Source organism: Oreochromis niloticus, linkage group LG6 (assembly GCF_001858045.2).
Source record: "Oreochromis niloticus isolate F11D_XX linkage group LG6, O_niloticus_UMD_NMBU, whole genome shotgun sequence".
Taxonomy (NCBI): Eukaryota; Metazoa; Chordata; class Actinopteri; order Cichliformes; family Cichlidae; genus Oreochromis; species Oreochromis niloticus.
Window position 1 is genome coordinate 34,000,220 of NC_031971.2, and position 11,846 is coordinate 34,012,065.

General features: G+C 37.0%; 2 protein-coding genes and 1 long non-coding RNA gene across 7 annotated transcripts in view; 2 read left to right on the forward strand and 1 right to left on the reverse strand.

The window, feature by feature from the left end:
* LOC102082034 (uncharacterized) overlaps positions 1-5,783 on the forward strand; it is a 14,348-nt gene extending 8,565 nt beyond the window's left edge. Inside the window, exons 9-20 of one of the 5 annotated variants that reach the window (XR_002062392.2) lie at positions 986-1,151; positions 1,273-1,355; positions 1,454-1,630; positions 1,777-1,884; positions 2,641-2,712; positions 2,806-3,438; positions 3,832-3,924; positions 4,331-4,623; positions 4,712-4,846; positions 4,961-5,029; positions 5,125-5,219; positions 5,691-5,783. Coding sequence is in view for 2 of the 5 variants with exons in the window: in XM_019360023.2 (XP_019215568.2) it covers positions 986-1,151; positions 1,273-1,355; positions 1,454-1,630; positions 1,777-1,884; positions 2,641-2,712; positions 2,806-3,438; positions 3,832-3,924; positions 4,331-4,567 (1,569 nt within the window). In the remaining 3 variants the exon portion in view is untranslated. Of the gene's footprint in view, positions 1-985; positions 1,152-1,272; positions 1,356-1,453; positions 1,631-1,776; positions 1,885-2,640; positions 2,713-2,805; positions 3,439-3,831; positions 3,925-4,330; positions 4,852-4,960; positions 5,030-5,124; positions 5,220-5,690 lie in introns of those variants that run through there. The other 4 variants (XR_002062391.2, XR_002062393.2, XM_019360023.2 and 1 more) reach the window with 4 other exon arrangements.
* The window catches only part of LOC100691833 (pannexin-1), a 28,055-nt gene extending 17,694 nt beyond the window's left edge, over positions 1-10,361 (reverse strand). Inside the window, exon 1 of the mRNA XM_019360160.2 lies at positions 9,934-10,361. Coding sequence (XP_019215705.2) covers positions 9,934-10,114 — 181 coding nt within the window. The 5' untranslated portion in view covers positions 10,115-10,361. The remainder of the gene's footprint in view (positions 1-9,933) is intronic.
* LOC112847120 (uncharacterized) lies at positions 5,898-6,868 on the forward strand. Its single transcript, XR_003220481.1, has 3 exons — positions 5,898-6,081; positions 6,163-6,245; positions 6,385-6,868. It is a non-coding gene; the product is annotated as an uncharacterized LOC112847120 (long non-coding RNA).
* Positions 10,362-11,846: the final 1,485 nt, after the last annotated feature.

Genomic DNA, 11,846 nt, shown 5'->3' on the forward strand with positions numbered 1-11,846 from the left:
TTAGAAATATCCTGTCTCAGAGTGATGCTGAAAAACTAGTTCATGCATTTATTACTTCCAGGCTGGACTACTGTAATTCACTATTATCAGGATGTCCTAAAAACTCGCTGAAAAGCCTTCAGCTAATCCAAAATGCTGCAGCAAGAGTACTGACAGGGACTAGAAAGAGAGAGCATATTTCTCCTGTTTTGGCTTCCCTTCATTGGCTTCCTGTTAAATCCAGAATTGAATTCAAAATCCTGCTCCTCACATACAAGGTCTTAAATAATCAGGCCCCATCTTATCTTAATGACCTTGTAGTACCATATCACCCTATTAGAGCACTTCGCTCTTGCACTGCAGGCCTACTTGTTGTTCCTAGAGTATTTAAAAGTAGAATGGGAGGCAGAGCCTTCAGTTTTCAGGCCCCTCTTCTGTGGAACCAACTTCCAGTTTGGATTCGGGAGACAGACACTATCTCTACTTTCAAGATTAGGCTTAAAACTTTCCTTTTTGCTAAAGCATATAGTTAGGGCTGGACCAGGTGACCCTGAATCCTCCCTTAGTTATGCTGCAATAGACGTAGGCTGCCGGGGATTCCCATGATGCATTGAGTTTTTCCCTTCCAGTCACCTTTCTCACTCACTATGTGCTAATAGACCTCTCTGCATCGAATCATATCTGTTATTAATCTCTGTCTCTCTTCCACAGCATGTCTTTCATCCTGTTTTCCTTCTTTCACCCCAACCGGTCGCAGCAGATGGCCGCCCCTCCCTGAGCCTGGTTCTGCCGGAGGTTTCTTCCTGTTAAAAGGGAGTTTTTCCTTCCCACTGTCGCCAAAGTGCTTGCTCATAGGGGGTCATATGATTGTTGGGTTTTTCTCTGTATTTATTATTGTGCTATCTACTGTACAATATAAAGCGCCTTGAGGCGACTTTTGTTGTGATTTGGCGCTATATAAATAAAATTGAATTGAATTGAATATAGATATATATCTGTTTTACAGACTGATGTTCAGAATGCCCCCTTGAAGACCCATTTCCAGGCAATTGTTGACAATGCAACACTGGACTGTGAGGGTGAAAGAAACATCTTTCATGCACCCAAATTTATTGCCGGTCTGGTAAATCACCTTCTACCACATGCAACTTTGTGGTCATCAATGATGCTCGGTACATTTTTTTTATTTGTTGTATTACTATCATAAATTGTCATTTATTAATAAATGTAAATGTGATAAATGTTGAATTATCTATTTTAATTATGTTTTTGAATTACTTCTATTCTCCTTAGGGGATCTTGGACGTCATGGTACTGGTCCTGCTTACCAGCAGCTCAGTAAACTCTATAGTGACATTCAGCAATCCAAGAACCAGGTATCATAGCGAGAAGAATAAGTGAAAAAGAAACATAAATTGTATATAAATTTACAATCCATAGATACTGACTTAAACAATGTACTATTGCATTTAAGAATTTTACACAAGACAACAGAACCCAAGGAATCATGGAGAAAAGCCAGTGGGATTTGAAAAAAATCCGTATCCAGAGAAGGAGACTGACAAGGCTTGATGACTTTGTGGAAATTTATCAAAAAATGCATGATGCCCTCCTGCTTGAATATGCAGACATGAAAAAATCAAGACAAAAGGTATGAATAACTTCCTAATAATGAAAATGATGTTTTATACAAATAGAACAAGAAACTAAGAAAAAGTGAAAACATTTGGCTATGACTGTAGAATTAAGAGTTGATAAAATAAGTAAGCACTAAAAGTATGTATGTGTAATCAACAGTCTTTTCGCGTGGAAATGGAGAAATGGAAAGACAAACGCATTAAACGGAAAGGTGTGTACGTGTCACCGTTAGTGACAGAACTGCCACTGAAGAAAAAGAAAACTGAGGTAAGTCATCATGTTCCCATTATTTTCAATAATTAAACCTTGTGATGTCCTCCCGATTGCCATACTCCTTTTGTCCTCTGGGGTAAAGCGTCTGCTTTGACTATTTATAAAGCATCAATTATAAATTATAAATTATCATCCGTGGAATACAGTTTTATCAAACTGTATTCCAACTGATTACCTGAAATTATTATGTTTTATGACAATGTATTACACCTAGGCATGGGCCTTAGTGAACCCCCACTTTAATGACAAACAATGCATGTCCATAGGTGACACAAGTGCAGGAGGAAGCTCAGGTTTTTTGCTTTTTGCTGGTCACACCATGTACAGCTTTGTTTTCAGCAGTTGTAGGCCAAGGGCATATGAATTAAACAAGCTTTCAAGGGTGATCATTGTCTTTTGGAGACCTACTGTATTAAGCACAGCTCACGTGCCCTGACTGCAGGCAAGCAAGTTTGCAATCGTACACTAGCATGTTCTCTGTACAGCTGGACCGGGCATCACATACTGCCCATGTTTTTCTCTCATAGTTCCTCTGTTTACTTGGGATGTAATGTTGGACAGAGTCCTTTAAGGGGACTAGGCACTCATACACAGTCATATCAGTGCCTGTATGGTACACCAACAGCAGGACAGATGCTCACTCGTTACATACATCTCAAATCAGAACAAGTTTGTGTCATTGATGACCATATCCTATTGTCTATTATATTCTATTATATAAAGTCATTCAAAAATGTTATCTGTTAACAGGTAAAAGGGAAGACCACTGTTCAAACGTTTAAACAGGAACAGCACAAACAACATGATGCTCGTCAAAACCAGGTATTTTTAGATATGTTTTTAAAGTCTACATTTATGTTTTGTGTGTTATTGTCATAAATGACTCTGAAAATTGACATGTGTCTATCTTTGTAGGATGAGAGCCAGGAACAAATAGCCGTTTGCCAAAAAATAGCAACATACATGGCTAATAAAGTGTCTGTCACAGTATGGAAAGGAGATTTATGTGCCTTCAAAGTGGATGCAATTGTGAATGCAGCTAATGAAAGTCTCTCTCACATGGGTGGACTTGCAAAGGCACTGTCTGCTACTGGAGGACGTACTATCCAAGCAGAGAGTGATGTCTTCATTGCCAAAAATGGCAAATTAAAGGCTGGACAAGTTGCAGTTACCACAGCAGGCAAACTACCTTGCATGAAGCTGATTCATTTGGTAGGCCCGTGTCTGCAGAATGACCCCACAGTGCACATGATATCCCATGCAAAGAAACTTTTAACTAAAGGTATTTTGAATGTCATGACATGTGCAGAAGAGCACAAATTTTCATCTGTTGCCATTCCAGCAGTGAGCTCTGGAATATTCAACTTTCCAGTCTCAATTTGTGCTGATGTTGTAGTCACCACAATCAAAAAGTACATTAAACATAAGAACCCCACAAGTCCTCCATTTGAAATACACCTGGTAAACAACGATGATCCAACCGTGAAGGAAATGGAAAGGGCCTTCAAAGAGATCCTTTTGGAGCCACTCTCTGATGTCAGGAGGACAGTGAGTACACCCATTTTTAAAGTATAATTGTTATCTTTAGTGTTAGAAAAAAATGATAACAATCAGCATGAATAAATAATTATTATGAAATAACAAGTGAAATTGAAGAATTATCGCATCTTTGATGCATAGAATAACCCTTTTCAAATTGTGCAATAAAAATTAGGCCACAAAAAGTAGCAGTCACTAAATACATTCAGGCTATGTTGTTCATCTTCATTTGTTATGATTTTGTAAGCCAACAAACACCGCACTTAGTTAGTATTATGTGAAATATATCAGCATTAATAACGTGTAATTCATGCAAAAGGTAATGCCATGTTTTCCTTAATAAAACATTACTTAAAATGATCACAGCAGTAACAAATATTTTCTTTTAAATTCAACCCACAAATCGAGGGGCCAGAGGATTCTCCATCTACTCTGGAAAGGACAGAGCACCTTGAGAGAAACACAACCGGTCTAACAAAGGACACTGCATCACAGGTGATGTTTCACAAACTCTAATTCAAAAACTATGTCATGTGTTTGAAAAACCAAGTTTGTTAGTACATATTTTTGTAATTATATATTAGATTTTATTATATGTATGTGTTGATGAATGAAAATTACAGATCACAGAAAAATGACAAATGTCAGTCCAACAATAAATGTAACATTTACAAGTTACTGGCCTTAATTTTACAAGAACAACAGTAACTGACTCAATTTTTAATTTCTTATTGTAGTTTAACATCTCAAATAAATTACATTAAAATCTATGTCAAATTTGGAGATGTTTTCGTGTTGTTGCGTCAGGTACATAAAATACTTTTAAAAATTACATTTAAAACCTCTCTTAAGAAGAATTTTTAGAACTTTATTTAGTTACTATTGTCTTGTTGAAACACAGGTCGCATATTTGTGGAAACAACAGGAAACGGAAGTTGTTGTTTCTGTGGTCCCATCTCAGATTAGAGGTAACAACTTTGTCATACGTCACAGTGAGTTCCTGACCCTTAGACCACACAGCTGGCTTGTTGGAGAGGTATGTAATCCAGGTATTAACCCCCCTTCCCCCCAAAAGTACTGCATAAGGATAACGTTAAAGCTGGGGCAGAACATTAGTTGTTCCCTACACAGTCAGTAAGTACTCCTTTAGATCTACATTCCAGGCATATCTTCATGACTGAATACTGAGTATACGTAAGTAAAAAACTCTTTATTAACCTTTGTATTAAAAAAATTTATCATGTTTACAAAGTAATAAAAGTTTATTTATTATACTCCTCAGGTCATTGAAAGTCTCCTGCACCACTGGGCCATTCGGCTGAATCTGGGGAATAATATCTACATTATGAACCACTACACGAGCGGTGTGATCCTCTATGGAGAGAGAGAACTAATCAGGAGACAAAGCTTGTCCAAGGTAAATTTTTATTTCATATATTCTAGAATTCAGTTTTTTAAATTTTATTAATCTGTTGATATAAATGAAAAAAGTATTGTTGCAAATTTGTAAATAATTCCTAATATGTCACAGGTGAACTTTGACAACTACCAAGCCATTTTATCTTTTGTGAACATTGGAAATGTACACTGGAAGTTTCTGGTTAGTACAAGCAGCATTTCTGTAAAAAAAAAGTTTGTTTCAATAAAACATTCTTCATAATTTATTTACTTTTTAAATTTATATATCTATCGCAGTACATAAATGCAGATGACAGCTGTCTGTATTTGGTCGATCCTTCAAGAAACTCTTTGGAGCAGGAAGAGTCTGACCGTGCAGCCAAAAGATTCCGGTAATTATGCGTTATTACATGTATATAATAATAACATAAAATATTAGGTACTCTGTAATGCCATTAGAAAAGTGACAGGAGGACAGAGGATGTCTTTTTCTATAGGTGAACATATGGTTGTAGATGAAAGTGTAATAAAATCCATGGTTATCAGTTCTTGAAAGAATTAAAAAAAATTACTTCAAAATTACACACATATGTAATTTTAAATAATAAAAATACCCTGACAGTGTTTAAGCAGTGAGACATTTGACACAGTTAACATTTGTAGATTTCAAAGAACATGTTATTATTTTTGATACTTCATGTAACATAATCTAGAGCACAGTGCTTTCTGACACGCCATTAAAAACACATTGATATGTATTATATGTGTCTATGTGATTTATGAAAAAGTACAGAATGTTCTTTTTCTGTGTGACTTTTATCTTTCATTTCTATATAAATGTCATGTACATTATGTTCACACAGTGAATACTTCAAAATGAGAAGGACATGCTACAACAAAACAGACTGGGTAAATGTGAGACTTCGAGGAGTACTGACACATCCATTTCAACGGGATGGTTCTAGCTGCGGAGTAATGGTCATCATGGTATGTTACCACATTAAAGCAATAATATTGTTCTGTAAAATTAGATAAGAAGATAAGTTAAAATAATCTCAAAAGGTTAAACTATTTAAATAGGAAGTGTAACATTTGCAGATGTTTTCAATTAAATTTTATTTTTTGTTTTCATTTCAGATGGCCAAAGCAGTAATGGAAGCATTCCCAAATAAACCAGAAATGACATTTTGACGACAAAAAAAGAGATGGCCCAGGCACGAAGGACATTTGCAAAGACAATACTTGAGGCCTCAGGTGTGTAATCTCTTTTTCAAATGGACATATTTGTTTGTGTCAAACTGATTGACACTAACATATATATATATATATTTTAAGTTTTAGTATTTGACAGTGACACCAACTGTGCCATGTGTGCAACAGCGAAACCACCCAATCCAGGACCCTCCATCACTGACTGGGTATAGTGTTTTTAAAAAATAGTTTTATGTTATCTACAACAAACTATTTGACTCTGTGTTGTTAAGGATTGTAATTTATGAAATCATAGAATTATTTACTTCATGTGTTTATGAAAACTCATATGTTATTTGTTTACAGATCCAGTGTGATAACTGCAACTGCTGGTTCCATTCTGAATGCCTGGACATGACAAATGAACAGCTCAGCAGCGCTCAGAAGACAGAGTGGAAGTGTGTGCTTTGTGTAACCTAATTCCACATGCAGTGAAAGCTACTAGAATAATCTGCTTATAGTTATTATTGGTGTTTTGAGGAACACATGTGTAAAACACAATATGTATAACATTCTTGCTTTGAGCACGTATTTTAAGTATTTCCTTTTTGATTTTTTGGGTTGATTTGTGTGATGACAGATAATGAATAATAATATATCAAAAATGTATAATAGTAATCTGAGAAATCTGTAATATGAGAAATGTAATTTCTCACCCCAACCGGTCACAGCAGATGGCCGCCCCTCCCTGAGCCTGGTTCTGCTGGAGGTTTCTTCCTGTTAGAAGGGAGTTTTTCCTTCCCACTGTCGCCAAAGTGCTTGCTCATAGGGGGTCATATGATTGTTGGGTGTTTCTCTGTATGTGTTATTGTAATGTTTAAGTTATTATGTAAAGTGCCTTGAGGTGACTATTGTTGTGATTAAGCGCTTAATAAATAATGTCTAAAACTAAAGTTGCTACTTCAGGTGGTGTGTGAATGATGTTTTGAAAATTTAAATTTTGTGTGGAAAGAAATTTCTTGTAGTTAAGTAAATACTTGAATGAACTCATTTTGTTCAGTAATAGATTAGGATTTAATTTAATCAGAAAACAGTACAGTAATTTGGGTAAAGTTAACTATTGATTTACTGGAAAACCGTACAGTAAATTTGTCTGTGGATGACAGGGTGAAGAGTGGAGATGGCCTAGAGTCAGAATCCAGTGAGATATGTGCGTCACCTCTTATACTTTTCCTGTAATCTGAGGTGAAAGATGGGAATATATAGAGTACAGTAGAGTAAAATGTGCAAAGTTTACTATAAATTTTCTCAAAAACCGTACAGTAAATTTGGCTGTGGATCACAGGGTGAAGAGTGGGGGTCACCCAGAGTCAGAATCCAGTGAAATATCTGTGTCACCTCTTACAGTTTTCCTGTAATCTGAGGTCAAAGATTTGAATATATAGAGTACAGTAGAGTAATTTGGGTAAAGTTTACTATCACTTTTCTCAAAAACCGTACAGTAAATTTGTCTGTGGATGACAGGGTGAAGAGTGGAGATGGCCTAGAGTCAGAATCCAGTGAGATATCAGTGCCACCTCTTATACTTTTCCTGTAATCTGAGGTCAAAGATTTGAATATATAGAGTACAGTACAGTAATTTGGGTAAAGTTTACTATCAATTTTCTCAAAAACCGTACAGTAAACCTGTCTGTGGGTGACAGGGTGAAGAGTGGGGGTCACCCAGAGTCAGAATCCAGTGAAATATCTGCGTCACCTCTTACAGTTTTCCTGTAATCTGAGGTCAAAGATGGGAATATATAGAGTACAGTAGAGTAAAATGTGCAAAGTTTACTATCAATTTTCTCAAAAACCGTACAGTAAATTTGGCTGTGGATCACAGGGTGAAGAGTGGGGGTCACCTAGAGTCAGAATCCAGTGAAATATCTGTGTCACCTCTTACAGTTTTCCTGTAATCTGAGGTGAAAGATTTGAATATATAGAATACAGTAGAGTAATTTGGGTAAAGTTTACTATCACTTTTCTCAAAAACCGTACAGTAAATTTGTCTGTGGATGACAGGATGAAAAGTGGGGGTCACCTAGAGTCAGAATCCAGTGAAATATGTGCGTCACCTCTTACAGTTTTCCTGTAATCTGAGGTCAAAGATGGGAATATATAGAGTACAGTAGAGTAAAATGTGCAAAGTTTACTATCAATTTTCTCAAAAACCGTACAGTAAATTTGTCTGTGGGTGACAGGGTGAAGAGTGGGGGTCACCCAGAGTCAGAATCCAGTGAAATATGTGCGTCACCTCTTACAGTTTTCCTGTAATCTGAGGTGAAAGATGGGAATATATAGAGTACAGTAGAGTAAAATGTGCAAAGTTTACTATCAATTTTCAGGAAAACCGTACAGTAAATTTGTCTGTGGATGACAGGGTGAAGAGTGGAGATGGCCTAGAGTCAGAATCCAGTGAGATATCAGTGTCACCTCTTATACTTTTCCTGTAATCTGAGGTCAAAGATTTGAATATATAGAGTACAGTACAGTAATTTGGGTAAAGTTTACTATCAATTTTCTCAAAAACCGTACAGTAAATTTGGCTGTGGATGACAGGGTGAAGAGTGGGGGTCACCCAGAGTCAGAATCCAGTGAAATATGTGCGTCACCTCTTACAGTTTTCCTGTAATCTGAGGTGAAAGATGGGAATATATAGAGTACAGTAGAGTAAAATGTGCAAAGTTTACTATCAATTTTCTCAAAAACCGTACAGTAAATTTGTCTGTGGATCACAGGGTGAAGAGTGGGGGTCACCTAGAGTCAGAATCCAGTGAAATATCTGTGTCACCTCTTATACTTTTCCTGTAATCTGAGGTCAAAGATTTGAATATATAGAGTACAGTAGAGTAAAATGTGCAAAGTTTACTATCAATTTTCTCAAAAACCGTACAGTAAATTTGTCTGTGGATGACAGGGTGAAGAGTGGAGATGGCCTAGAGTCAGAATCCAGTGAGATATCAGTGTCACCTCTTATACTTTTCCTGTAATCTGAGGTCAAAGATTTGAATATATAGAGTACAGTACAGTAATTTGGGTAAAGTTTACTATCAATTTTCTCAAAAACCGTACAGTAAACCTGTCTGTGGGTGACAGGGTGAAGAGTGGGGGTCACCCAGAGTCAGAATCCAGTGAAATATCTGCGTCACCTCTTACAGTTTTCCTGTAATCTGAGGTGAAAGATGGGAATATATAGAGTACAGTAGAGTAAAATGTGCAAAGTTTACTATCAATTTTCTCAAAAACCGTACAGTAAATTTGGCTGTGGATCACAGGGTGAAGAGTGGGGGTCACCCAGAGTCAGAATCCAGTGAAATATCTGTGTCACCTCTTACAGTTTTCCTGTAATCTGAGGTCAAAAATGAAGATATTATAAAAGTACAGTATTGTATATTGGTTAAATGTTATTGTTAATTTTCTCTGAATTGTACAGTAATTTTGGCTGTGGATCATGGGGTGAAAAGTGGAGATGAACCAAAACTGGGAGTGGATATTGAAGTAAAATAGTGTCAGGACACAAAAGACTGCGTTTCTAAGCCGGTCTTCATCCGTACCGTAATATACGTAAGAGTAGTGCAACCACATTTTAGGTGCGGCTGGCGGGGCGGCTAGCTTGACTGTGACTTCGTAAGTGAGGGCTCACTTGACCGCGGTGCAGGACGCTTGCCTCACCGTCTGGCAGTGAAAGGAGCGGAAGGGTGGAGACTCAAACCACACCTTCTTCTGTATTCACACCTCTGTCTTTCTGCATAGTAAAACATTCATCTTCACCCTACACTCTATGTCAGTTTGATTTTATTTGAGGAACAATAGGTTTCCCTGCCGGGATTGCATTTTTCCACATCATGAAACTGTCTCCTCGCACATTTAACTCACCCACTGAGACCTCCTGAGCAAAGGCGAGCGAGATGAGGAACAAAGGCAGTCCCACCGCCAGAAACGTGACTATTTTGTCCACAGCCAACTCGAGACGGATGCCTTTGTACTTGGTCTCTGTCTGGTCCTTTAACAAAAAGTCGGAAAAGACATACTCGGTGGCTACGTGTGCGATCGCCATGTCAGACGGGAACAAAAAGCCGGTGCCGTCTAATTGATGGGAGAGTCCGTTTCTTTTCAATTAAGCAAACAGCTTCTGGTGTTTCAACGATGTTGAGTCGCTTTCACGGTGGATAATGTATGTATAAAAGGGCAGAAATAATGGACCCACGTCCGTTCACAACGGGGATGACGGTTGAACCTGTTTCCCTGCCTACCCCCGACATCAACGGGGTGGGGGTGGGGTCTACCAGCCACTAGGGAGCGCTATTGTTCCGTTATGCTCACCTGCTCAAAGCTTCTTTTAAAAAACAAACAAACAAAACAAGCCAACAACAAAACAAACTTGGGGGGGGGGGCAAAGGTGGGGGTTTTTATAGGGACATTCACTCCTCATCACACCTATGCCAACTAAGAATAATTAACTAAAATAACACCCACATCACCGTACTCTGGAAGAAAGCTGGAAAGAATTCTGGCAGGAACAGAGAGAACATTCAAACTCCACAGAAAGGCCCAAGATAGTCAGGCTGAGGGTTTCCATGAGAAGATAAGTAATAAAACTATCAATAACAATATTATTAAGATACTTCCTACCAAATGAAAACAACCATTCATTCAACAGAGCTTCCTTTCAGAATGTAATACCACCATTAGAACACTGCATTGTTATGTTTTCATAAAGATATAAGCAATGTTCTTTGTTGGCGGAGCATTAATATTTTGCATGTTTAATCTATAAAAGCAATAATAAATAATAAGCAATAATAACATAAAAAGCATACTGATGGTATATGGTCTGAGTATGTATCCTTGGATGTTGTGACTATATGTCGTTTTTTTGTTTGTTTTGTCTCTGTGTGTAGAACACAAAATATTACCATAGTTTTAGTAGGCATGTGCTGGAATAAGTCCATGTGAAACTTATGACACACTGTGTTGTGACGTGTTGTAGAACAGTAAGTAGAAAAGTAAGCACTTGTCTAGCTCAATAACAGTCAGTGTGTTAGAGTCTATGACCAATGGTTGGTCCAGGGTGACTGCATCTTTTAAGCTCAATTATATTGTTGCACAGTGCTATATTTTGAAGTAAAGGCATGCCATGGAAGTAAAAGTTATTTCCAGCATTAATTCTGATATACATTGACCAAACAAAATCACAAAGCTGCACATGCTTACATAATACATAAACATATGTAGGATGTAAACAATAAGACTGAAAAAAGGTATATTGCAAGGTAGGACTGAGTCAGTATATTTGTTTGAGCAATGTAACATGTATATATATAAGGGCTGTAAGCATGTGGAATGGAACAATAGAATTATGTACTTTGGATTATTATGTTGTTTTTTTTGACAGATTATGAAATTTACATAAGTAAATGATTAACAATAAATTCCCGAAAGCATGAGAATATCGCACATCGGATTTTGAATGTGAGGAAAAGGGTTTTAAATTAAATTCTAGATTTAAAAGGGAGTCAATGAAGAAGAGTTAGAAGAGTTCATCTGCAGGTAATAGCCTACATAACTATGAGAAACATTCCCTTATCCATTTTTAAATTTACACTTCCAATTTTAGCCTAAAAATCCTGTAAAATTAATATAATATCCCGTAGCAGTAAGAGCCTACTTCCAAAACTTTTCTACAATACACTTTGTGCAGTAAAGAATAAAACCCAAATATGTGATGCTAAGTATGAGATATTAGCCTTAAAGATATAAATCCCCAAAAAACACCAAAGGATAAAAAC